The sequence below is a fragment of the Rhinolophus ferrumequinum genome, chromosome 11, assembly GCF_004115265.2.
Source record: "Rhinolophus ferrumequinum isolate MPI-CBG mRhiFer1 chromosome 11, mRhiFer1_v1.p, whole genome shotgun sequence".
Classification (NCBI taxonomy): domain Eukaryota; kingdom Metazoa; phylum Chordata; class Mammalia; order Chiroptera; family Rhinolophidae; genus Rhinolophus; species Rhinolophus ferrumequinum.
In genome coordinates, this window is record NC_046294.1 from 5,572,292 (window position 1) to 5,598,484 (window position 26,193).

A 26,193-nucleotide genomic window follows, 5' to 3' on the forward strand; every position below is an offset into this window, starting at 1 on the left:
AGGGTGATTGCAAAGAAAAACAAACCCTCTCATAAGTTGAATGAGTTAGATAAAATTAATTTCAAAATTACAATGGTCTATAATCTTTTCAAAGTTTTTTACTGAAAAAAAGTGGGAGGTGGGTGCATCTTAACGTGTTTCATGTACTAGATTGAAGGACAATGACTTGGAGCTGATGGGCCCCTGAGAAACACACTGTTCCCCAATATTCCCCAAAAAACTTTATTTAAAATATACATACACACACACACACACACACACACACACACACATATATATATACATACATACATATATATATGTTTCATGTGATGTGACACCGCCTTTTTTTGTCTTCTTAGTGGTGGTGGTGGGAGGGCATGAGATGAGGCTGGGGACGGGGCCTGGGCTCACCTCAAGGCATTTGCTTAACCCATCACTGCTCCAGACAGCTCAGTCTCACTGCCACCAGGAAGCCCTCCTGGACGCTCCAGCGGGGCCCACGCCTCCGCTGTGCGCACCAAAGACGCGGCGCTTCCCCAGGCACCCTCTGCAGAAGGGTCCGTCTGTCTTCCAGACCGGCCTGGGGGCTTCATCAGCACCGTTACCTGGCCCTCTCCTCTGCCTCCCGAAGCACCCAGCTTGGCGCAGCCTGCCGGGACCGCTGGCGACAGATGGTCTCTCTGGCTTTCCCTGGCACCGGCTCTGCTCGGGTTACACTCGCGGCCGGAGGCTCTGCAGGCACGCGGGAAGCCGGCCCCTCGGTGCGGGGCGCTAGCGCGCTCTGGCACCACCTCCGAGTCGGTGGAGGGAGAAGAACACTGCGCCTGTTCCGCCCGAGCTCTCGGCTGGTGGAGGGGGCGAAGTACCTCTCCCCACCCCGCCCGAGGGGTCCGGGACAGACGCCTGAGAAGAGGAGAGGCGGCAAGGGGACCTTCCCAGGTCAGCCGCCTCTAAGTCACACCGGGCAGCGCGTGGAGCAGCGGGGACCGGGAACTGTGAGGTGGGCCCAGGTGCACGGGGGAGTCCGGAGACCGGGCTGGAGACCCTGCCCGGGGGAGGCGGGGAAGGGCAGTGCGACCTTCTGTCCCCGCCCCGGGGGCGGAGCCCAGGTCCGAGCCTGCGGAGCGTGAGAACGAGGAAATCCGTCGGCAGCACCCTCTCCGGCTCACGCCTCTCCCCTTTCGGGGAGACCCATCCTCCCCACACCCCACCCCGCCCACCGTCCGCAAGACCCGGTCTCCCGGGTCCTCTAGTCCCCCTCCTGGCACAGGTGCAGCACCCACCCCTCTCCCACCTAGGCACATCCCTCTGGCCCGCCATGGCGCGAGGAGACATTCCGCAGGACAGGCGAGTTGGGGACCGAATGGGGTGCGTACGGGATCCGGGTAGCCGAGGGCAACGCAGACCCGCTCCCTTTGGGAGCTCCAAGGCTCGTAGCAGACCAGATGGGACTACAATTCCCATCAGCCGCCTCCCTCGGCTGCCTGAGCTGGGGTGATGGGGGCTGTAGTCCGATCTCAGGAGGGGGTGGCCTGGGTGGCGGGAGGGGAGGCCGAGGAGCTGCGTCCTCCGAGTGACCTTCTGACTGATCCCTACAGCTACCACCTGGTCGGGATCAGCTTCTTTATCCTGGGACTGGGCACTCTTCTTCCCTGGAACTTCTTCATCACTGCCATCCCGGTGAGACTCGCGGCTGGAGTGACAGCCCCAAGGCCACAATCACCATCTGTCCCTCCAGACGCCTCGGACCTGAGGGGTACCAGGCGCTTTCCCTACCCCGCGGCCTTTGACTCCTCATTATGCCCTTGTGGCTGAAGCTAGGAGCCTCTAAGAGGGGAGGTGCCTTTCTCATGGCTAGGAAAGCCAAGCTTTCAGGGATTCCCAGATCCTAGAGGGGCAAGGCCGCCAGCTCAGGGGGTCCTGTGGAATCGCCACCTCTGTTCATCATTATTCCTGAGCCAACAGTCACTCCAAAAGTGGGCTTTCCAAGCCTTTCGTTTTCTTTGAAATAGTATGAATTACATTCATTCATCCAACAAATAGTTGGGTGCGCAACAAATAGTTGGGTGCGCAACAAATAGTTAATGTGCACCTACTGTGGGCCAGGCCATTCTTGGCACTGGGGGTTTAGAAGGAAACATAAAAGAGGAAGGCTCCGTCTCATGGAGCTTATATTCTCTCAAGGGCAGGCAGTCTTGAGGGGCTTGTGTTCTCTCTTGTACTGAGTTATTCATATATATTCAGTACAACAGCTTTCCAGATGCCTCTTCAGTGCCTGGCTGTGTGCTGGGCCCTGGAGACCCAAAGCTGAATCAGCCCCTGGTCGTGAGAGCAAGAAGGGTGCCAAAGAGCTATTAATAATTGTGTTCGTCTCCTGTCCGGGTGAGACCACAGAGGGACCAATACCTTTGTCCGGCGAGTGATTATCACTCTGGACTGGAGTGTGAGGTCCACAAATAATGTAACATAACACTGGCACCCCAGGCTTGGAGCAGAGTCCTTTGGGTCCCCAGGGGAGGGAGCAACTCCTTCTGCTTCATAGAAGAGGTGATTTGTAACTAAGGCGAAGGGGAAGTAAAGCATTTGGGGTGGGGGAGAGGAATGGCAGGAAGAGGAGAAGGCATTCCAGGCAGAGGTGGCAGCCTTGCAAATGCACCAAGGCAAGGGGTATGCCAGCCTGTTCAGAGGAAAGGGTGCCCTGGGGCTTAGCAGAATGAAGCAGGAGATGGGGCACAAAAGGGAGACCTGGGTCTGGTTCTGAAGGGCCCCAAATGCTGTTCCAAAACCTTGAGGCTTTGCTCTGCAGGCAAAAGGGAACTATGGGCAAGGGGCGGGGCAAGTTAAGCAGAGGCGGGATAGGATATGCGTTCCAGAGAGAATGCAGTTGGTCAGCACCGAGGCCAGAGCCTGGCTTCCCTTGGGTGCTCAGGAATCCAGAAGCCCCTGCAGGAGTGGGGTGGGGTGGGGGCTGGAACCAGAGCACTGAAAAGGGGGGGTGAAGATGGAGAAAGGCCCAAGTTGGGGGTTCTTAGGGCTTGGGCTCTGTCTGTCCCAGACTTCAGCCATTCAATTCAATGCACATTCACTGAGCTCCAACTGTGTGCCAGGTGCTGGGGACAGTACAAGGACAAACCAACAGTCCCCACAAATATTAACCAAGCCATCTCAAGCTTGGGTGGGGGGAGGCAATGGAAAAGGCTGGGGGGGTTACTGAGGGTAGGTTGTAGGGTGACGCTGTACCCCCCCTTCCCCGGTATCCTTGCAGTATTTCCAGGGGCGGCTGGTGGGCGCCAACAGCACCACCGGGACCCTGGGCACCAACCATACTGGCCCTGCAGACACCTTCAACTTCAACAACTGGGTGACGCTGCTGTCCCAGCTGCCCCTGCTGCTTTTCACACTCCTCAACTCTTTCCTGTACCAGTGGTGAGAGGCCCACCCTCGGACTCCCTCCCAGGCTGTCCCTCTGTTGTCCCTGCCCCGCCCCTGCTGAGGCAGCTCCATCCGGCCCCGGGAAAACCTGCCATCCTTCCTGCACGGCCCCCACTGTCCAGCCCTGGGCTGAACCTCCCTGCCTACCTCCCTTTGCCAGGCCTGCGCCCAGGCAGTACCCACTCTGCTTCCTTTATGAGCAGCATTCCTGAGACGGTGCGGATTCTGGGCAGCCTGCTGGTCATCCTGCTGCTCTTTGCCCTGACGGCGGCACTGGTCAAGGTGGACATGAGCCCTGGGCCCTTCTTCTCCATCACCATGACCTCTGTCTGGTTCATCAACTGTGAGCACTGCGGACCCTACCCACCTCCCTGCCCAGCCCACCCAGGGCTTCAGCCGAGCCTCCTTTTTGTAACGGAAAGGGCCCAACATATCCAAAACGAGAAGACAGCAGCAGCCTTATACATATCCCTGATGAGAAACTGAGGCCCAGAGGGAGAGGAAAAGTCACTTGTCCCAGGCCCCACAGTGACCTACGAGCTGGCCTCCTTGCCCCTAGCCCTGCAGGCCTATGGATGCACCTCAGAAGAGGAATGAATGGGGGTGGAGGGGACACCAGAGTGGCAGGCATCTCACTCCTGCCAACTTAGTCCAGAATCCTCTGTGCATCCTGCTGACACCTCCTCCAGGGGCCCCTGACGCCTGCCTAGTTGAGTGGCAGCCCCCATTCTTGTCCCTTTACAGCCTTCGGTGCAGTTCTGCAGGGCAGCCTCTTTGGGCAGCTGGGCACCATGCCTTCCACCTACAGCACCCTCTTCCTCAGCGGCCAGGGCTTGGCTGGGATCTTCGCTGCCCTTGCCATGCTCATGTCCATGGCCAGTGAGTGGACTTGAGTGGCTGGAGGGCAAAGGTGGCTTCTTTGGGGGGCAGGGAGAGTGCCAGGAGTGAGATGCCTTGGGTTCTGGGTGGAGACAGAAGTGATGGGGTGGTGGGGAGCTGGGGTAGGGAGCAGGGTAATCTACAGGGAGAGAGTGACTGGCTGAAGACTCGGTTAAGTTGGAGCCAGGGGCAGGATTCCTGAGGCCAACACTAGTATATGGCAGCAGGTTGAGGTTGAGGGAAGGAGGGACAGGTTTGGGATTCAGATAGACTTGGGTTCAAATCCCAGTTCCACTGCTCCATAGTGGGGGGCATTGGATGAGACGCTTTTCTTGTGTCAGTTTCCCCACCTAAATGATTATTATAGCTCCATCCTCAGGTTGTAAGGAGCATGCAGTAAAAATGAGCACATAATAGGTGCTCAAAAAAATGGCACGTAGGGAAGAGTGAGAGAAGTGAAAGGCTGGACTAGGGCCCTGCATAAGATTCCCAAGTTTGTCAGGAGAGTAGTGGAAGAGGCCGGGGGTGAATCTGAGAAGTGGGGTAAGAGCTGTTAGCTCTGTGGGAGCCGGTGGGACCAGCCACCTCCCCACTGCAGCTGGAGTTTCTGCACAGGTGGTGTGGATGCCCAGACCTCTGCCCTGGGGTACTTCATCATGCCCTGTGTGGGCATCCTCATGTCCATCATGTGTTACCTGAGCCTGCCCCACCTGGTGAGCCTGGTATTGAGTTCAAGGCAGCCCTTCAGAGCATTTCAGATACAGCCCAGGGGAGGTGGAGGGGACTGGGGCCCAGTCCTGATGCCCACAGGGGGACCCCAGCCTCTTAGCCAACAGGGTGGGGGAGGGATCCAGACACCTCACCCAAGCCAGGCAGGGCCAACGCTTTCTTTCTGCAGGAGTTTGCCCGCTACTACCTGGCCAAGAAATCACAGGCACAAGCTCAGGAGCTGGAGACCAAAGCTGAGCTCCTCCAGTCTGGTGAGCCCCCGGACCCTGCTGGAGAGGTGGAGAGGCAGAAGAGGCTAGAGGCACCTCCACAGGGAAGCATTTCCTCTATGTCCCCAACTAGAACCCTCACCCCTAGGGGCCCTGTTTGAGCAGAAGCAGATCATGTGGGATTAAAGTCATCCCTGCTGCCCCCTTGGGCCTTGGTTTTCTCCTCTATAAAATGGGGAGGCAGAACTTCAAGCATGCAAGTTCTGGATCCAAGTGCATCTGAGTTTGAATCTTGGCTTCACAGCATCCAAGCTGTTTGACTTTAGGCAAGTCATTTAACCCCTTTGTGCCCCGCCCCCCATTTCTTTATCTATAGGACAATGGCAGTGAGGTAACTCATCTGAGGTATTTAATTTGCCTGGCACATGTATGAGTGTGTGCTTAGTAAATGGTAGCTAAACATATTTCTGCTTAATTAGAATTTGTTAATTCTCTTTGCCTGCACCCTGGGCTGAAGGATCGTCACTTGTGTTAGCTGGGAATCACCCTGTCACAGGCAAGGGTCACAGGCCCTCCCCTCTCGCTCCAGATGAGAAGAATGGGATTCCTAACAGCCCCCAGAAGGCAGCCCTGACTCTGGATCTTAACCCTGAGAAGGAGCCGGAACTGGAGCTAGAGGAACCCCAGAAGATAGGAAAACCTTCGGTTTTCATTGTCTTCCAAAAGGTTTGGCTTGGATATAACTTCCAACCACCATCCCTGGGAAAGAGAGGGCTGCTCTCTCCAGCTCTCCCCAGACTCTTAGAATGAGGCCTTAGTCCTGATCTTGTCCACCCCACGGTGACAGGGTCAGAGTAGATCGGGGACACAGCTGAGCCAGGCTCCTGGTGTCCTGCTCCTGGGCTAGGGCTTGGACAGGAGGGTGGGGGCTGACTGTTGGACCCTAGGCCTGCCCCGCCTGCTCACACTCCTGCCTCCGGCTCCCAGATCTGGCTGACGGCGCTGTGCCTTGTATCGGTCTTCACAGTCACCCTGTCTGTCTTCCCCGCCATCACCGCCATGGTGACCAGCTCCACCAGTCCTGGAAAGTGGAGTGAGTTTCGGGAAGCAGAAGAGGGCAGGGCAGAGGAGTGAAGGGGCGAGCAGGAAGAGGGGAGTCTGGACCTGGATGAGCCCTCTCTCTCTTCCAGGTCAGTTCTTCAACCCCATCTGCTGCTTCCTTCTCTTCAACGTCATGGACTGGCTGGGACGGAGCCTGACTTCTTACTTCTTGTGGGTGAGCACACCTGGGCCGGCGTGATCTGATGGTTTTGTGAAACAGGTGGGAATTAGAGGGTGTGAGAGAGCACAGAAAGGCCTGGGCCTGGCAACAGCACAGCCCGCCAGGGGGCAGTGAGCGCCTGGCCCCAGGAGGTATGCCAGCCAGGGCTTGGACTATGAGCTCCTTGAAAGCAGAAGCGATGTCCAATTGACCTGTGTGCCCTGCATCCAGCCCAGGGCCCAGCCCTCGGTGCTCAGAGACTATGACGTGGTGGTGCCTGTACCACGTGAGAGTTGAGACAAGATTCCTAGTGTTTGAATTGCATTGAGCCAAGGTGCTGCTGCTTTAAACAAATTCTTCCAAGGAGACACAACAAATAAAGTACATCAAAAAGGAGGTGCTCTGATCCAAGCCAGGAAGGGGCTTGCTACCCAGCTTCTAATCCAGTTCAGAAAGCCCATCTGCCCCAAAGGGGTCTGTGGAACCCCCAGGGGCATTTGGAGGGACTGAGTTTGAAAACTGAAGATGCCGTCTCAGGGCCCTCCCAGTTCTGCCATGGAGAGAAAACCAGCTGGCCATCAGGAGAGGCAGAGGCTAGGCCCAAGCCCGTCCTTGATTGCGAGGTGGCCTTGGTCCAGCCCCCTGGCTCTCCAGAGGCCCAAGTGCTGTCCTCACTAGTTCACCTAGGGTAGGTCAGGGGAAGTGAGAGATGACTCCAGCTTGGGTACCCCTAGAGCAGAGACCATGCTCCCAGGGACTGCCCTCACCTCAGCTTCTGCCACAGCCGGACCAGGACAGCCGGCTGCTGCCCCTGCTGGTCTGCCTGCGCGTCCTGTTCATCCCACTCTTCATGCTGTGCCACGTGCCTGAGAGGTCCCGGCTGCCCATCCTCTTCCCACAGGATGCCTACTTCATCACTTTCATGCTGGTCTTTGCTGTTTCCAATGGTTACCTGGTGTCCCTCACCATGTGCCTGGCGCCCAGGTCTGGGGGACAGTGGGGAGGGCCTGGGAGTATGGTGGGCAGGGGGCACTGGGGCTGGGCCCAGGTCCGACCCAGCATTTTCTAAGAGCTCCTACTCTTGTGTGTTCTAGGCAGGTGTTACCACATGAGAGGGAGGTGGCCGGCGCCCTCATGACCTTCTTCCTGGCCCTGGGGCTGTCCTGTGGGGCCTCCCTCTCCTTCCTCTTCAAGGCGCTGATCTGAAGTGCTCTGTCCAGGACTCTCCCGGCAGCTCTCTTCTTGCTGGCCCCTTGAAAGACGAGACCCAACATAGGGGAATGGCGAGCCGGCTCAAGCCTCCGTTGGGCTGGGGCCCCTTGGTCTGGGGGTGCCAGGAGGAGGCAGGTGCTGCTCTCTCCCTCCCAGGCTGGCGGTCACTTGGGATGCTGCAAGGAAGAATTCACCACCAGTCATTCCAACGCTCATCCAGGAATGGAGGTGACACACAGAGATAGGCTAGCTAGACACGCGTAAGACCTCATTGAAAGGGTGACAATCAGGGAAAAGAAGGCCGAGGACCATGGCCCTTCCTCCCCATCCGGAGTGCATTTGTTCATCACAAGAAACCCACGTGATGATCGCCGCGGATCAGAGGCCACCAGCAGGATCGTGCCAAGGGTGTGGCTGGTGTGGCCCCAACCTCAAGTTCAGAGTGGGAGTAGGGGCCAGCCCAGGGCAGGAGCTCTTCTCCCCAGACCTCAGCAATCCCGTGGTTACGTCTGTCGGACCCCAGGACAGAGGATGTCAGGGAGGTTGAGGGGAACGGGGAGAAAGAGCAGGTGTTAGGGATCTGAGGGTGCTCAAAGGACCCCCTGGGCCTCCAACAGTGTTTTTGTTGCCAACACGTACTGTCTCCACTCCCCAGAGCCCAGCTGGTTTGCAGTTAGCCTGCATGCGTGCACTGCACTTTACAGTTTGCAAAGCTCTTCCATACCCGTTCTCTCACGAAAGCCTCATGGAGGCCCTTGGAAGGAACCAGGTAGGGATTGCGTTCCCACTTTGTACAGGTGAGGAAACCGAGTCCCAGGGGGAAGTGACCGGTCCATGGCAGAGCTCGGACCCAGCCCCCGCCTCCTCGCTGTAGGTGCTGCTCTTCCTGCCCGATGCCTGCTTCTCTTTTCCTCAAGGGGCTCAAGGCAGGAACCCTAAGCACTCACTCCACCATTTTGCTGTTTGTCCCACTGACCCTGCTCCTGGATCTAATAACAACCTTCTTCATTTGTATAATGAATTCACTGAGTCTTTCTTTCCAAGGTGCTATTGGCTTTGATGAGCTGGATGGGGTGGGGATGGTTGGACCCACCCGGCAGATGGGACGACTGAGACCTTGAGAAGGGTAGGGATCTGTGGGTATCCCTGTCATGGCCAAGGGGTATTGGCCTGCAAGGAGCCCTGTGCTCCTGGGCAGAGTACCTGGCTGCATGGACAACTATCGCTCTTCCTCTCCATCAGTGTCCTCTGCTTCCCCAGGCTCCCCATTTCCAGAAATGGAGCCTATGAGGGGCAGTGAGCCAATTCTCTGGGGAGATGGAGGAAAGGCCTGCTTCACCTCTCACCTGGACTACGCTGCCCAGCCCAGAGAAAAGCAAGGGGTTTTTGCCATTATGGCACCAGCCTTTCTGTCCACTTGCCCTTCTGCTGGCCGTGAACATTCACTCAACAGCTATTATATACCAGGCACTGAGTTAACACAGGGCTTCTGCTCAGAAGCCAAAGGCTGTTTTGCTATCAAAGAGGAAAAAAGGCAATACACGTATATGACTTTGGTAGCTGAAATAAAGCCACAGGGCAGATCCCAAGTGAGGATTCATTCCTTCAACCACTATTCAGTGTACCAGGGCCTGGCTGGTCTGGTGACCCAGAAACAAAGGACATGTCCCTGCTCCGAAGGCCATGGGAAGCAGAATGTAACTTGTGATGGGGCTTGTGAGAGCCTTAAAGAAGTGTGTACTATAAGACTCCAGAAGAGGGCTCTTGATCCCACTGGGAAGTCAGGGCAGACATCCCAGCGGAGGCGTTTCCCCAGCTGGGCCTTGAGGGATGAATATGAGTTTGCTGGGCTAGAGTGGAAAACAGTGTGGAAGGCATGGACATGGAATACTCAGGGAACAGTGGGAAGTAAGGTGGGGGAGTCCCTTGATTGAGAGGGAGGGGAAGGGAATAGGAAGCAGTGGGCTGGGGACAAAAGATGAAGGGCATTAGTGATGAGGCCTAAACAGGGGATTAGAGAGAGGAAGAGGGATGCAGGAAAGAAGAGGGCAGCTGCCTCTACAGAGGCCATTAACTCAGCAGGTAAGTGCATGTGTCCTGACCCAGAGTCCTAGATTCAAAGCCAGGCCCTTTTATTTATAAGCAGTGGGAACTGGGACTTGCCCAAGTCTGGAGTCCTAGAGACAGGTCAGGGCTGGAGTACAGACTGACATTTACTAAATGGTAGTTGTAGTCCTGGGAGTATCTTGTGACCCAGATACTTGGGAGTGTCTTGTAGACCATTAGGCCTAGCTGTACCCTGGGACTGGGACTGGTGGGGGCAGGATCCCAACACTTCCTGGGTTCCCTTCTCCTTCTCTACTTTAGAGACGATTGTCTGTTGTACCCAAAAGCTTCCTAGACCTGCAAACTCACCCTTGCAGACCAGGGAACACACTGGTGCTGGTCCATTGTTGTCTGGAGCAAGCCAGATTGGGCTGAACAGTGGAGGATGGGCCCAGAAAGAGGACATTTATTCTCAGATATCCTTGTGACATCACAACCCGAAATTCCTTCTTCCCATCCTCCTGCCCAGTAGACCCAGCCCAACTTTCCTATTAGATCAGGATGCAGCTGGCCTTTGATGTTGGAAACAAACACTTGGGCTCACGGCTGCAGCTGCCCATCCCTCTCCTGATGCCAGGCCCCCAGCCACTGCCACCTGCCCAGCCAGACACAGCTCCACCAGCAGGCCCAGGTTCCATCAGAAGCAGCCAGTTTCCGTCAGCAAACACTTGGAGAGGGCTGTACGTGCGGGCACTGAGATAGGCTCACTGAAAGGACACAAATACTCGAAGGCCAGTCCTTACCCTCAAGTTGCTCACCCTCTTATGAGGAGGAGGCCTCCTGGTTTGTAAATTGATTAAACTCTCCAGTTAAAAAAGATTGTCAGAATGGATTAGAAAAATGATTCAACTATATGTTATCTATAAGAAACTTACTTGAGGGCCAGCGCGGGGGGTGGCTCAGGCGGTTGGAGCTCCGTGCTCCGAACTCTGAAGGTTACCGGTTCGATACCCACATGGGCCAGTGGGCTATCAACCACAAGGTTGCTGGTTCGACTCCTCGACTCCCACAAGGGATGGGCGGCTCCACGCCCTGCAACTAAGATTGAACATGGCACATTGAGCTGCCGCTGAGCTCCCGGATGGCTCAGTTGGTTGGAGCGTGTCCTCTCAACCACAGGGTTGCCAGCTTGACTCCTGCAAGGGATGGTGGGCTGTGCCCCCTGCAATTAACAACGGCAAATGGACCTGGAGCTGAACTGCACCCTTCACAACTACGATTGAAAGGACAACCTTGGAAAAAAATCCTGGAAGTACACACTGTCCCCCAATAAAAGTCCTGTTAAGAAAAAAAAAGAAACTTACTTGAGAGCACAAAACACCAATAGGTTGAAAATGAAAGGATAGAAAGATATTCCATGCAAACAGTACCCAAAAGACAATTGGGTGGATACACTAATATCAGACAAAACAGATTTTAAGTCAAAAATCATTTCAGAGATAAAGAATGATGTTATATATTCATAAAAGAATAAATCCATCATAAGCATATACACCCCTAGCAACAAAGTCCTAAAAATATGAAGAAAAAATGGACAAAATTGAAGGAGAAATAAACACTTCTACAACAATAATTGGAGACTTCAATAATAGATAGAATAACTAGACAGAAGATCAACAAAGAATCATAGTGAACATACTATGAAGCAACTAGGTCAGACATACACAGAACATTCCACCTAAAAACAGCAGAATATACCTTCTGAAGTGTACATAGAACTTTCTCCAGGGTATATCATGTATTAGGCCACAAAACAGAGTTGCAATAAATTTTAAAAGATTGCAATCATACAAAGTTGCTTTTCTGATCTCAGTGGAATGAAACTAGAAATCAATAACAGAAGAAAAACTGGAAACTTCACAAATATGTGGAAATTAACACACTCTTAAACAACTAATGGGTTAAAAAAGAAAAAGAGAAATTAGAAAATGCTTTGAGACAAATGAAAATGAAAACACAACATACTAATATTTATGGGATGCAGTGAGAGCAGTGCTGAGAGGAAATTTATAACCATAAATGCCTGCATTAAAAAGGAAGAAGGATCTCAAATCAATAACCTAACCTTATACCTTAAGGAACCAAAACAAAGAAGAGCAAATTAAACCCAAAGCCAGCAGAAGGAAGGAGATGATAAAGATTAGAGTGGCAACAAACATATGGAGGATAGAAAAGCAAAAGAGAAAATCAACGAAACCAACAGTTTGAAACAATCAACAAAATTGACATACCTTTGACTAGACTAAGAAAAAAAGAGAGACTTTGAAATTATTAAAATCAAAAATGAAAGAAAGGCCTTTAAAATTACTAAAATCAGAAATGAAAGTGGGGCCGTTCTATTGATTGCACACAAATAAAAAGGCTTATAAGAAATAAAAAGGGTATGAACAACTGTACACCAACAAATGAGAAACCTAGATGAAGTGGACAAATTCCTAGAAACACACAAACTATCAAAGCTGACTCAAGAAGAAATAAGAAATGTGAACATACCTATAACAAGTAACAAGATTGAATCAGTAATCAAACATTCCCCAACAAAGAAAATTCTAGGACCAGATGACTTCACAGCCTAATTATACCAATCATTTAAAGAATTAACACCAATCCTTCTCAAACTCTTCCAAAAAAGCAAAAACAAACAAACAAAAAAAAAACAAGAAGTGGGAACAATTTTTAACTCATTCTATACGACCAGTATTAATTACCCTGATGCCAAATCCAGATAAAGATATCACAAGAAAAGAAAACCAGAGCCCAACACCCCTTATGAATAGAGATGTAAAAATCCTCAACAAAATACTAGCAAACTGAATGCCACAGCATAATGAAAGGATTACATACCATATTCAAGGGAGATTCACTCCAGAACTCATGGTGGTTCAACATACACAAATCTATCGATGTAATATACCACATTAATAGAATGACGGGGGGAAACACATGATCATCTCAACTGATGCAAAAAAAGCATCTGACAAAATCCAACACCTTTTCAAGACAAAAACACTCAACAAACAAGGAATAGATGGGAACTTTCTTGCCCTGATAAAGGGCATTTATGAAAAACCCACAAGTAATGTCATACTCAATGGCGAAAGACTGAAAGCCTTCCCCCTAAGATCAGGAGCAAGACAAGGAACAACATTTTTACCATTTCATCTATTCACTTTGTACTGGAAGTTCTGGCCAGAGCAATTTGGCAAGAAAGAAACAAAAAGCATTCAAATTGGAAAGGAAGAAGCAAAACTACCCAGATTCACACATGATATAATATACACATATACAGAAAATCCTAAACACACACACACACATACACACACACACACACGCACACACAAACCTATTAGAGCTAATAAATGAATTCAGCAGTTGCAGGATTCAAAGTCAACGCACAAAATTCAGTTGTATTTTTACACATACAATTCTGACACCAATTCTGACTTGTGGTTTTTTCCCCCACATCAAGCAATACTTGGACACCACCTGAGTGCCCTAGAATGTGACTCAATTCTGACACTATCTACCTGGAGATAGAATCAGATTCCTCAAGTAAAGGACTCAGTCCTACAAGACTGCCTCCAATTCAGAGGCCAATCGCAAGTCTAGGCTATGACCTGTTCTTCTGACTGACTGGCTATAAGCCGGATTCCAGCAACCCTCTCCTTGGGTTCAATTAATTTGCCAGAGCAGCTCACAGCACTCAGAGAAACATTTTACTTATATGTTTATTATAAAAGGCTATAAATCAGGACCAGCCAGATGGAAGAGAGGCATAGGCCAGGCAAGATGTACAGGAAGCAGACCCCTTGTTAATGGTTTTTAACTCTGGTCTTTGAATGTCTCAGGTCCCATTCCATGACAGCCAGGCCCTCACCTCGCCAGGCCTCTCTGCCCACAGTAATAGGCTTTTGGCCTTCCTCTGGCCCCTTCCATGTGAGTTTCCTTGATACCTCACCAAGGCTCAGTCACTGCTTTTCATTCTCCCCTTAGACCAGGTCCCCTGGGGACACTTCAGAAGCCTCTGATTTACTCAATCAACAAACATGAATTGATGCCTGCTATGTGGCTAGCATTGGAGTGGGTGAGGGAGGGGTGTTGTGGGCAGATGCCCAAGCAAATCTTCAATAGAGGTAGAAAATGAGTATTGTGTAAGTACTGCAGATGAAACACAAATGCTCAAAGGTCTGGGGTAGGCAGGGAAGGGACAGGGTTGAGACTTCAGCAAAGAGAAGACTGTTTGTTTGCAAAGGGAGAGCCACTCTTATGTTCTGGCCAATTGTCTCCCTGTGGGAATGCAGGCCTGGCATTGCTAGATCTTCCAGAATTTAAAACAGAAGTTGGAAATGTGGATTTTATGTGAAATCTCCTGATTCACCAAAGTTAACAACTAATGTGATTTAAATCATTATTTTTAAACCCTAAACAAGTAAAAGAAAACCCAAATGGTACCAAATCTGCCTTCTGAGTTTCCAGTTTACAAGACCTCTGCTGAAAAGATCTACTCATACCTTTCTCCTCTCTCCTGGCACAGGTCACCAGTAAAAACCTTAAAGGACAGTACCTGTGTCTCCTACAAGGCCCCATCCCCAGTGCCAAACACAGCCGCTGCTGTTAGCAGGTGCTCAGTAGGTGATGTGGCTGGGGGCTGCATAACACAGGTCTCCTGGTCATTCTTCAACTCAACAACCCTGGCTCCCTACTGCCTGTGGAGTAGTGGACAAATACCTTACCCTGCCACTCCAGGCCCTCCCCAATCTGTCCACCTTCCAAGGATTCACAGCGATCGAACAGTTATTACATGTAATTGATTTAGCAGTCGAAGTACCTGCCCTTCCCCACAGCCTCTCCTCTCTAAAGTCTATGGATCAATTATTCCACACTTATTGTATGTAGCCTTATGTTGGCTGGTGTTCAAGATGTTCTGTGTGTGTGTGCTGGAGAAGGAGGTGTGTGGATACAAGATCTCCCCTCTGAGAAAAATGTTGGGCGAGGGGAACCAGTGGGCTGGATAGAGTAATAATTTAAATGAACAAACACCACCACCACCACCACCACCACCACCCTTAAGTTCCACTACAGGGAGGGTGGCGCTACGGGGGTGGGGGTGGGGGGCAGCTTCTCTACTTAATATATTGGCCCCTAATTTGGCATTGGCCAGAATTCCATTTCTGGTCTTCTAGTTGCCACCGAACCCTGGGACCTTTTTCTAGGGAGAAAGAAAATGGCACACCACTGACCCCCTGGCCAGAAGGGGCAGGTACCGAGAGTATGAAGAGCCTGACAGGCGGGGAGATGCATGGTGAACAAAGAGATCCGGGTTGTGTCGAATCGTGCGTCCCAATCTGGTACTCCAGACCCGAGGGATGTGGAAAATTAAGAATTATTAATCATCTCCCGTGTAAAACACGACCGACGAGGATGGGATTCGAACCCACGCGTGCAAAGCACAATGGATTAGCAGTCCATCGCCTTAACCACTCGGCCACCTCGTCCCACGTACAAATGCTCTTTCCACATTCTCTTATCTCTTACCTCCTCCATATTTTCTGGGTCCTTAACATCTATTTTTCAGTGCAGCTTCTGTAGGACCTAAAGGAAGGAAAGACCGCGGAAAGAAAGGGCATTCTTTTGTGCTCCTTTCCTCCCGCTGCTGCCGGGAACCCGCGTCATCCTTCACCCAGCTGCAGCCGAGCTCTGCCACGGTTTCCCCTCCCTGAGTCCGGGGCGAGCGCGCCGTGGTTTCAGGACGCGCTTGGTCCAGGGGGTCGCGCACAGACCGGGAGGGAATGGGTGTGTGTGGCTGGGAACCCGGCGGCGCCGCTGCGGGCGAATCCAGCTTTTGCAAAGCGCGCCCGGCGGGCGGCGAGTGCAGTAGATCCTCCTGGCGCGCAGGGGGCGAGCTGGAGCGCCGGTAGGCCAGCGTGGGCGGACGGGGCTGCGCACTGGGCTCGGCTCGCCTCGGCTCGCTTCGGCAGAGCTCGGCAGGCTGCGGTAAATCCGGGCTTGCAGCGGCTGGCAGAGGCTGCTGTCTGGTAGTCCCTGCTGCGTGTTCCGAGCCCCGAGAGCCATGCAGATGTCCTACGCCATCCGGTGCGCCTTCTACCAGCTGCTGCTGGCGGCGCTAATGCTGGTGGCGATGCTACAGCTACTCTACCTGTCGCTGCTGTCCGGGATGCACGGACAGGAGGAGCAAGACCAGTACTTCGAGTTCTTCCCCCCCTCCCCGAGGTCCGTGGACCAGGTCAAGGCGCAGCTCCGCACCGCGCTGGCCTCCGGAGGCGTCCTGGACGCCAGCGGCGACTACCGCGTCTATAGAGGCCTACTGAAGACCACCATGGACCCCAATGATGTGATCCTGGCCACGCACGCCAGCGTGGACAACCTGCTGCATCTGTCGGGCCTGTTGGAGCGCTGGGAGGGCCCGCTATCTGTATCGGTGTTCGCCGCCACCAAAGAAGAGGCGCAGCTGGCCACGGTGCTGACCTACGCGCTGAGCAGTCACTGCCCGGATATGCGCGCTAGGGTCGCCATGCACCTTGTGTGCCCCTCGCGCTATGAGGCCGCCGTGCCCGACCCCCGGGAGCCGGGGGAGTTTGCCCTGCTGCGGTCCTGCCAGGAGGTCTTCGACAAGCTAGCCAGGGTGGCCCAGCCCGGGATCAATTACGCGCTGGGCACCAATGTATCGTATCCCAATAACCTGCTGAGGAATCTGGCTCGTGAGGGGGCCAACTATGCCCTGGTAATCGATGTGGACATGGTGCCCAGCGAGGGACTGTGGAGAGGGCTGCGGGAAATGCTGGATCAGAGCAAGCAGTGGGCGGGCACAGCGCTGGTGGTGCCTGCCTTCGAGATCCGCCGAGCCCGCCGCATGCCCACAAACAAGAATGAGCTCCTGCAGCTGTACCAGGTGGGGGAGGTGCGGCCCTTCTATTATGGGCTGTGCACTCCCTGCCAGGCAACCACCAACTATTCCCGCTGGGTCAACCTGCCAGAAGAGACCTTGCTGAGGCCTGCCTACGTGGTGCCCTGGCAGGACCCCTGGGAGCCATTCTACGTGGCTGGAGGCAAGGTGCCCACCTTCGACGAACGCTTTCGGCAGTACGGCTTCAATCGCATCAGCCAGGTACCCATAAGGGAGAGAGCAGGGGAAATGGGGGAGGAAGGGTGGTGGGGATCTGGAAGCTATGAGTGGCCCTGGGTGGGAAGAGGGCAATGAGGCAGGAGGGATCGTAGTTCAGGAGGTGGTTGGAGGGTGTGTAAGATCCAGGATGCCTCCAGAGGAGTGGGGATGCTGGAGTCAGCGTTAGGGGTGTCCGTCTCAGCTCTAGGAATGTCATCACTTTGCTGACCTATCTCTCCCCCCTCACCCCCACAGGCCTGTGAGCTGCACGTGGCAGGATTTGATTTCGAGGTGCTGAATGAAGGTTTCCTGGTTCACAAGGGCTTCAAAGAAGCCCTGAAGTTCCATCCCCAAAAGGAGGCGGAAAATCAGCACAATAAGATTCTTTATCGCCAGTTCAAACAGGAGTTGAAGGCCAAGTATCCCGACTCCTCCCGTCATTGCTGAGCCCTTCCTTACCCTACTCTGAGAGGTCTCAGCCTCCTCTCTCCTTAGGCCGCCCCCCAGGCCTGACAGGGGTAAGAAATGTCACTCCACTTTACAGTGGTAGCTGTGGTGTTGGAACACTGGACTTGAATATGGGGTGCTGGGATCAAGTCCTAGCTTTACCACTAACTAGCTGTGTGGCCTTGAGCAAATCCCGTTCCCTCTCTGAGCCTCAATTACCCCGTCTGTGAAAAGGGAGGTGAGAATACCTACCTCTCAGAACTGTTGGGAGGCTCAGATGAGATGCTATATGTGAAAACATTCTGTAAGCTTCGTACAAATGTGAAGTATTAATATTATTACAGTATTATTGTTGTTATTGTTGTTATTATTAACAATCTTGGGTGGGTAGGCAGTAGGAGAGCAAAAAGTATGAATGGGACAGAGCTGAGAAGTCTGAGTACTTAACAAAATGGGCTTTTTGGAAAGAAATCAGAGAAGAAAAGGCGTTGAGTTTAGTTCTTAGCTTTTGTACAGAAGCCTAAACTTACTGGTTCTCCCAGGCCTCTGCCCTCGGGGCCTCTGGAGAAGGAAAGGGTCTGCAGGTTCTGTACCCTCCAATAGGCTGGGCTGGGTTATTTGCCTACCAATGACAATGTGTAAATAAATAAATGAGTGTTCACACCTACAGCTGGCTCCGTTACTCTCCTGAACCGAGCAGGCGGAGGGGTCGCGGGTTCAACCCTTTCACGCCGGGGGAGGGTGGGGGGAGGTGACCACGGACAGAGGAGCACCGGCGGCAAAGCAAGAAAACCACAAGGGTCTTTTTCCGGAGGGCTGACTGCGCCAGTGTGAACTTCGGCTAGTTGCTATGGAGACCGGTCCGCGGTATCCCAGCATTCCTCGTCCCCAGCTGTCCAATTGTGTGAGCTTCCCAAAGGGCGCCCCCTGATGACGCATACGGAAGCACCGATAGGCCCCACCTCCCAGTAAAGAGAGACCGGCACCGCGCTTCCGGGAGCCGGACGGCGGGGGTGAGCACCGGTCGCCGCGGACACCTGTTGGGAAATCTCTGACGTGAGGCCGGAGGCTCCAATCCGTGCGGTGCGTAACGCCACCTGTGACGCCTGGTTCGGCCTCCGGCGGGTGGATCGGAGCCCACCCCATCTCCAGGGCCGAAGCGGAGACTTAACCTGCCGGGAGCGTGCAGGGCCGCGGGCCCCAAACCCCCTGCGGAAGAGCTAGAGATTCTCCTACCCGCGCGGACGCATACGGGGATGGAGCGGGCGGGAGGCTCCGGGCGCGCCGCGGAGGGGCTGGGTTGGCCTCTTCGAGGGTGGGGAAGAATCTGCCTTCCGTGGAGGCCAGCCTTCGAGATGCTCACTTTCTGAAAAGATAAACTGCATGTGTACAGCGCCTTAAAATTTGCGTCTCCATCCCTTACCCCTTGCAGTCTTAATAACATTCAGAGTAGCAATGGCCATTCTCTGTTTGGCCTGGGGTAAGGAGGGGAGGTTGTGATTTTATTGAGCTCATTCAGTAGAATCAGGCAGCTGGAGTGACTCCCGTCCCCTCTCCCCCGCCCTTTCTGGTCCCGATTACGTTGCATCTTAGAAAGTAAATATCTTTAACAGTGAAGAGGAATTGCAAAATTTGGAAACTGTGGGAACTGAGGCTTGTGAGTGGGAAAGATGCGGCTGGTTTGGAGAACCGAAGGTTTCAGGTTAGGTTCATATTATTTGTGAAGTCATTGAGGAATGTGACTAAACTATGCTCTAGTCCAGTTATTTTGCACAACTCGAACTGGTGTCAAGGAAGGTGAACAGAACACTTTGGGTTTGCTACCACCGAAGGGGCCTGGGGCTACCAAGAAGTAAAAGCCAATGCCTGCCTCACAAAAGTTTGTTTTGTTTAATTTGTATTTGCGAATCCCCCATCGCCATCGCTTGCGTCGGTACTGCGCTAGGTGAATAAGGCGCATGTGCAGCCCTGCCCCGTGAGGCTTAGGGACTAGCTGAGGACACAGACATGAGAACGGGCAAATAGAGAGGAGATGTAAACAAATAAGGCTTCCTGGAGGGAGGGGTTCTATTCCAATGTAAAGGACTACATAGAAGTACCCAGAGAGGTTGCAAAAACATCACAATGAAATAGAATCCCCAGTAGACAGGTTATCTGTTGAGAGGACTATTGAGTCTTCTCAGGAGATCTCTTGGCAGCATTTGGCACTGTCACCTCTCTTTCCTTATGAAAGTCTCTCTCCCCATGAATCGAGTTGTTCCTCCTCTACCTCTTGCTAATTTCCTTCTCCTTTGCAGGGGTCTCATCTGCCCCTTTGGTGACCCGGGGAGTTCCATCATGGATGTCTTCTCATTCCACACTTTCTGCCTTGCTGGTTGCTCCTTCTCTCAGGGCCTGAAGAACTTGCTACATGCCCTTGACCAGATCTCTGCAGCCCAGACTTGTCTCTCAAGCTTAGACCCATGTGCCCCCAACCTTGCCCCTTCTTTCATTTGGGGGTTTTTGCACATGCTGCTCCCTCTATTTGGAATGTTCCCTCCCTTGACCAGCTCAGCCCATCCGTGTGCCCATCTTCCTCTGCAAGTCAGCTGCAGCAACTCCAGGCCCCAGTTAGATTCCTCTCCCATAAGCCCGCTCTCAACTCTTCTCACACCACACTAATGGTCTGCTTCTTTGCCTTTTTCTCCCAGGAACTTGTAAACCACTTGAGGTCAGAGACCGTGTATGTCTGTCTCGCCACTGTGACCAGCACCTACCATTGTGTCTGATGGTACCTAGCATAATTAGAATTCCAATGACGTGAGATGAGTGAAGAAAGGAAGCAATATTTAACAGTGTTCAGGGTTGCTGAGATGTCAGCTGTGATAAGCACTGAAAAATACTGGCTTCAGGCACAGGGAGGTCGTCGGTTTATTCTATAGGATTAGTTTTGGCTGAGAGTGATGATACAGAAACAAATGGGAACAAGCGGGAGGTGACAGTAGGAAGAACAAGTGTACACAGGCCTGGAAAAGTGTAGCTGTGAGGTGGAAACGGGGAGCAGTTCAATGGAATCGGGTGAGGTTTTGTGTTTCTGTTGTTCCTGAATGGTGGAACATACCTGAGCATGTCTAAGAGGGGAGCACCGCTGATAGGAGATCGCAGAGGAAGCAGAAGGAGATGGGACTGGACTCAGAGAAGACAAGAGGTTGTAGAGTGTTCTCAGGATGAGAAGTGGAGGGCATTATAGGCAGAGGGAATAGCATGAGGGGCCTGGGGGCAAGTGCCTGGTGTATTCGAGAATTGGCCAGTAGACGGCAAGGTGAAGGAGCTGGCCCAGTCAGAAGTCTGGGCCCAGGCGCATAGGCAGGGGGAGCCCACCCTTGGCCTTTCCCACCTTATGGATCATCACCTTGGCCAATATTCCCAGGATTGGGATCATCCCCAGGGTCCCAGGGCACGAGCATTTCCGTGGCTTCTGGGAGCTGTGCAGACGGCCACGTGCACCCTCCGCACCCACTGTGTGCTCGGGGTGTGGCAAATCCAGTTCCTTCCCCCGCTGTCCAAGGCTTGGTGTGACTCCTAGTGACCACTTTCCTGCTTGGAGCTGTGGGCAGAGGTGAGTGATGGCTCCACTCCTTCCAGGGTCCAGATGCCGATCCAGCCTCCCAGCAAAGACACAGAAGAGATGGAAGCAGAGGGTGATTCAGCTGCCGAGATGAATGGGGAGGAAGAAGAGAGTGAGGAGGAGCGGAGCGGCAGCCAGACGGAGTCCGAGGAGGAGAGCTCAGGTGAGCCCCCCCCACCCGCAATGCGCACGCATACGCGCGCACACACCGGTGCCCTCCCACTCCCCCGCTGGCCCTGACTGGCCTCTTATCCCAGAGATGGACGAGGAGGACTACGAGCGGCGCCGCAGCGAGTGCCTCAACGAGATGCTGGACCTAGAGAAGCAGTTCTCGGAGCTCAAGGAGAAGTGAGCGAGCGAGGGACACCGGCATGGGTCCTTAGGCACCGGGGTTGAGGAGGCCATGGGCCTGGTGCTGGGCCAGGATCCTGGGGCCATGATGAGCGAGAGCCTGACTCAGGGCGTGCCGTGGACTGTGCGCCTGTGTATGTTTGCTGGATGAGCATGTTTGTCCTCCCAGGTTGTTCAGGGAACGACTGAGTCAGCTGCGGGTGCGGCTAGAGGAAGTGGGGGCTGAGAGAGCGCCCGAATACACAGAGCCTCTGGGGGGGCTGCAGCGGAGCCTCAGGATTCGCATTGAGGTGGCAGGTCTGCAGGCTGTGCTGTGGCTTGGGCGGCCCCCAGTCCCCCTCATGGTGCTCCCCTTCTCATCCCTGCCTTGCCCATGTCCCGGTCCCCCTTTCTGGGCACTGGGGTCCCTGGCCAAGCTGGGCCTCCCATCCCCCGCCCTCCCTCTCAGGGATCTACAAGGGCTTCTGTCTGGACGTGATCAGGAACAAGTACGAGTGTGAGCTGCAGGGAGCCAGGCAACACCTGGAGGTGACTGATGGGCGCCTGGGGGAGGAGGGCGTAGGTGGCCCGCCCTGTCCCTCCTGGCTGAGCTGCTGCCACCTCTCCCAGAGCGAGAAGCTGCTGCTCTATGACACCCTGCAGGGGGAGCTGCAGGAGCGGATCCAGAGGCTGGAGGAGGACCGCCAGAGCCTGGACATTAGCTCAGGTGAGGCAAGACGCCAGCCCCGGCACCCCTGCCCCAGGCCTGGCCCCGTTAGTGCCCAGCCGCGGCCTGGACCTTCGCGTCTCTGCCTGGACAAGGGGATAGCAAGAGGGGTGGCTATAGAGACTGAATGAAACCAGGCAAAGAAAGGGCCGAGCCAGTGCCTGGCACACAGTAGGGGCTCAGGGAGAGGGCCCCCTTGCCCTCCTTTGCCCCTGCTCTCTTTTTAGAACAGGAGATGTGTCATTCTGACACTCCCACACATACCACAGCCACAGTCCCCTCCATGTCCATAGTGTCTGCCATTCTTTGGGGGCCCTGGGGAGGCAGGAATTATCATCCCCCTGTCCACTAAACAAATGAAGAGATCGAGGTTTACAAAAGTACAGTGACTTCTTTCCCAGGTTGCACAGTGGTGCAGTTGAGACCTGAACTCAGCTTTCAGCACCCAAGCCCAGGGTTCTCTCCGCTGTCCTGGGAGGTGGTTGATGAGGAAAGACTGGCCTGGCTTATGTGAGGAACACAGGCTCCAAGGGTGGGGGTGTTTTGGGAGGACCAGCACCCCAATCCTGACTCTGGGTCTGGGGTCACAGAGTGGTGGGATGACAAACTGCACGCCAGAGGCAGCTCAAAGACCTGGGACACCCTGCCACCCAGCAAGAGGAAGAAGGCACCCCTCGTTTCTGGTATCCTTCCACCCCACGGGGCCTAAGCTGGGCAGGATGGCAAGGTCAGCGCCAGACCGGGGAGTGGCGCGGTGGAGGGGACACAGAAGACAGAATCAGACTAGACACATTTATGGTCACTTGGCCTCACGTGGCCATGCCTGGGCAAACCCAGACCCCTCTCTCATCCCTGCCTTGCCCGTGCCCCGGCCCCCATTTCTGGGCACTGGGGTCCCTGGCCAAGCTGGGCCTCCCATCCCCCTCAGGAATTTTTTGTGAGGTCCTGGATCTGTCCTGGGTTGTGTGGGTCATGGAAAAATAGGAACATCCATTTAGTGACTCCCCATAACTTCCTGAGAGAAATCCCTGAGGCCCTCTGGCTTTCCCACAGTGTCACAGGCCTGTCCCGGGCCTCCCCACCCCCATGCCTTTCCACCCTCTTGGAGTGCCTTCTGCCTGTCTGTGCCTGTTGGACGCCACCTCCTCCATGAAGCCTCTCCTGATCTTCCCCCAATGGCTATGGCTTCTCTCTCCTCTGCACGCCTGTGACTTAAACTGGGGCACCCACATCTGTGGGGAGCAGTGGCCTCTGCCCCACCTTAGGCGTGAGCCCCTTCAGTCCAGGGCCTGCTGTGCCTTCATTCCTCGGGCACAGCCGAACACAAAGCTGAGGTGAATCCCCCCGCCTGGCGACGGGGCTCAGATTCAAGGAGGGCGGAATCGTGCTGCATGGACTTGAGGGGTGAATGGGGGATGAGGGTGTAGAGACACCAGGCACAGAGCACAGGAGAGCAGAGCGGATGGTCCCCAGAGGGGAGTGTGAGACCAAAGGAGGGTTTTCAGGATGGAAGAGACTGGAACGTGTGTGTCGATACGGGGAAAGGGGCCAGATAAGGGGACAGTTCAGGGGACAGACACTAGAAGGAGCAAGGTCCCTGAGCGGGTGGAATGGGCCTTGGCCTACTGACCTTGAGACTGGAGAGAGGTGGTGAGGGGGAATCAAGGTGGGAGAGGCAGGGGTGAGGCTCAGTGCCCTCCCCGCCCCCGCACCCCTGCTGGACTTGGTGACACAGGCCATAGCCACACCGACCTCTCAGAGGATCTGGGGGCCGAGAGGTAGGAGGTGGACCTTGAGCTCCAACCTGTGACCTCAGCTCCGCTCCAGGGTCCATGGCACCACCTATCGTGAGTATTGGAGCTCCCGGGGCAGAGGCCGTCTCCCGCCCCCTCCACTGGGCTTCCTGCTTCCTTAACCCCTATTGCAGGCCCTTACATCGTGTACATGCTACAGGAAATCGATATCCTAGAGGACTGGACGGCTATCAAAAAGGTGGGTCCGCTGCTGCACGCTTCCCCCACCCTGTCTCAGGGAAGGGCCTGGCAGTGCAGCTCCCACCGTGACAGCAGCTTTGGTCTCTGCAGGCTCTCCACGTGGGCTTTTGAGGGCCTGGGGAGCTCTTTGCTCAGCCCATGGTGCCCGCTGCCTTCAGCCCAGCTTTTCTGGCATTGCTGTCAGCTCACAAATCTCCTTTTACCCAAGGCTGCCCTGGAGGAGAGAACTTCTAGTCTGTGTCAGCCCCTTTCCTGTTCTAGGGCAGGTGTTGATGAGGTGGGAGTAGGGAAGAAGGGAAGGTGGGAAAGCAGCTGGGCTGGCTGGGCCTCTGGCAGGAGGCCACGTCAGAGCTTTGGAAAGTGTTTTATGCTCCCCGCCCCTGTTGGTGCCGCACTAGCCCCGCAGCTCCTACCCCAGAGACGCTGACGAGGACCGGGACCTGCCAAGTGGGAGGTAGGCTCTCAGAGGGCCTTTTCTTCTCTCCCATCCAGGCTAGGGCAGCTGCGTCCCCTCAGAAGAGAAAATCAGATGGTAAGAACCACAGGGGTTGTTCTACCCTCACTACCCCCTCCCCCAGCCCAGCCTCCAAGAAAGGAGCCCAGGTAGAGACGGTGGCCATGTCAGATCGGTGGCCTGCGAGTTCAGATGGTCTGGGTTTGAGGGCACTGTGTGAGTTTGGGGAGCAAGAACCAGGGTGGGTGGGGAGTTCTAAGCTGAAGGGTCTAGGGAATGAAGCCTCCTGCCAGGATTGGTCAGGGAGGGCTGGAATACTAAGCCCCTGCGGGGGGGGGGGAGGGGGCTAGTGGGCCCAGAGTGGTGATGGGCTCACAGCTGAGGGCTGCGGAGCTTCCCTGGGTCACACCAACGCCACTCTTCAGTCTCCCTTATGAAGGAGCTGCCTCCCTCTTGTTTCAGCCGCTTCTCACCTGCAATGGTTTTCCCTTCCCACATCCCCCAGGACCGTGACCCTGCTGTTCACAGCCAAGGGGCCCCTCGGAGCAACTGGCACCAAACCCAGGATTTGCATTTTCCTGCTGCAGAAAGGCAGACTGACAAGCCCCTCGGGGTCTGCCCAGTCGGCCCTCCAGTCCGCTGCTGCGCCCTCCCCTCCAGCCGGCACGGACCTAGCCTCCTCGGCCCCTCCTCGGGGCCTGTCCAGCTATAGGCGGCCCTAGCCAGGCTGGGCTGTCTCCTCCCTCCCAGACCAGCCCCCTGCCTCCCCCCTGAACGTCAGCCTCCTTGGTCCCCTCCCTGACAAAGAAGATATGCCTTGTCTTCAGCCAAAGCACATCCTTCCTGCTGACCTTGGACCGGCTCCCCAGTCACCGAGCCAGTGAGTTGGGCCTGCTTCACGGGAACTCTGAGCCAGAAATTACATTCTGGAGGCCTGTCTGTCCTGGCTGTTGCCAGTGGTGAGAAGGCAGTCTCCCCAGGTCTTCTCAAGGCGGTCCTTGGTACCTGCCTCCCAGATTGTGGGGACTGGAATTAAAACCTTTCTTGGGACTCTCGCGTGACCCACATGTGTCTGATTTACCTTGCAAGGGAATCAGGGCTCCCATGGAGGGTGCCTGAGACAGGCAGTCTCTTCTGGAATCTGTGGTACCTCCTCTTACTCCCTAGCAGGAGCCTACCCACTCTGACTTGGGATATAGGCCGGGGGCTGGGGGAGGCTCTCCTATCACTCGCCCAGCGGTGGGGGCTCGGCCCTGGACTACCTAGTGCTGGTGAACAAAGTCTGAAGCAACGTGGCACAGGCAAAACACATGGCCTCAAATGGGGAAGGGAGCTGGTGCTCAGTGCTTAGAGACTGGGTCATGTCTGCACCTGCCCCAGTCGCTCGGCAGATTGGCAAGGCAGGCTGGCAGGGCCTATGTGCGTGGGAGGCAGCCGGCAGCAGTGCCATGTGCTGACACCTCGCAGCCAGACTCCCTCCCATTTAGTGCTGAGTGTTAGAACCACCCCCAGAACCTCAGTTAAGCAAAGAGGTTAGTTTCCATGGAGACACAGCATCTTTTCTCCATGGCAACCTGAAATCCCAAAATCTAAGTTAGGTTTAGGAATGAGTCATCTGTGACCAGTAGGGGGCATGCTCTCACAAGGGTGACCCCCAAGGCCTGGGCAGTTGAGCAATTGACCGCAGGCTTAAAGGTGCCC

General features: G+C 54.5%; 3 protein-coding genes and 1 non-coding gene across 6 annotated transcripts; 3 read left to right on the forward strand and 1 right to left on the reverse strand.

Moving 5' to 3' along the window:
• The first annotated feature begins 314 nt into the window (after positions 1-314).
• On the forward strand, positions 315-8,718 carry SLC29A2 (solute carrier family 29 member 2). Of its 2 annotated transcripts, none has more exons than XM_033121567.1 (13): positions 315-982; positions 1,281-1,329; positions 1,581-1,662; positions 3,248-3,408; positions 3,618-3,757; positions 4,159-4,293; positions 4,909-5,006; positions 5,192-5,273; positions 5,821-5,957; positions 6,219-6,324; positions 6,422-6,507; positions 7,277-7,476; positions 7,587-8,718. In XM_033121567.1, exons 2-13 carry the CDS (start codon positions 1,301-1,303, stop codon positions 7,696-7,698), a joined length of 1,368 nt encoding a protein of 455 aa, XP_032977458.1. In that variant the 5' UTR covers positions 315-982; positions 1,281-1,300; the 3' UTR covers positions 7,699-8,718. The 2 variants fall into 2 exon arrangements, with proteins under 2 accessions (XP_032977458.1, XP_032977459.1); XM_033121568.1 differs by having other exon boundaries at positions 7,394-7,476.
• Positions 8,719-15,223: 6,505 nt separating this feature from the next.
• TRNAS-GCU (transfer RNA serine (anticodon GCU)) lies at positions 15,224-15,305 on the reverse strand. The gene has a single exon. It is a non-coding gene; the product is annotated as a tRNA-Ser (tRNA).
• Positions 15,306-15,756: 451 nt separating this feature from the next.
• Positions 15,757-18,047, forward strand: B4GAT1 (beta-1,4-glucuronyltransferase 1). Its single transcript, XM_033121467.1, has 2 exons — positions 15,757-16,936; positions 17,189-18,047. The coding sequence occupies exons 1-2, from the start codon at positions 15,881-15,883 to the stop codon at positions 17,378-17,380; spliced, it is 1,248 nt and encodes a 415-aa protein (XP_032977358.1). The 5' UTR covers positions 15,757-15,880; the 3' UTR covers positions 17,381-18,047.
• Positions 18,048-18,313: 266 nt separating this feature from the next.
• On the forward strand, positions 18,314-25,542 carry BRMS1 (BRMS1 transcriptional repressor and anoikis regulator). 2 transcript variants are annotated; one of them, XM_033120384.1, is made up of 10 exons: positions 18,314-18,463; positions 21,005-21,150; positions 21,245-21,335; positions 21,508-21,635; positions 21,787-21,866; positions 21,948-22,044; positions 22,635-22,727; positions 23,972-24,036; positions 24,531-24,570; positions 24,998-25,542. In XM_033120384.1, exons 2-10 carry the CDS (start codon positions 21,012-21,014, stop codon positions 25,003-25,005), a joined length of 741 nt encoding a protein of 246 aa, XP_032976275.1. In that variant the 5' UTR covers positions 18,314-18,463; positions 21,005-21,011; the 3' UTR covers positions 25,006-25,542. The 2 variants fall into 2 exon arrangements, with proteins under 2 accessions (XP_032976275.1, XP_032976276.1); XM_033120385.1 differs by lacking the exon at positions 18,314-18,463 and having other exon boundaries at positions 20,989-21,150.
• Positions 25,543-26,193: the final 651 nt, after the last annotated feature.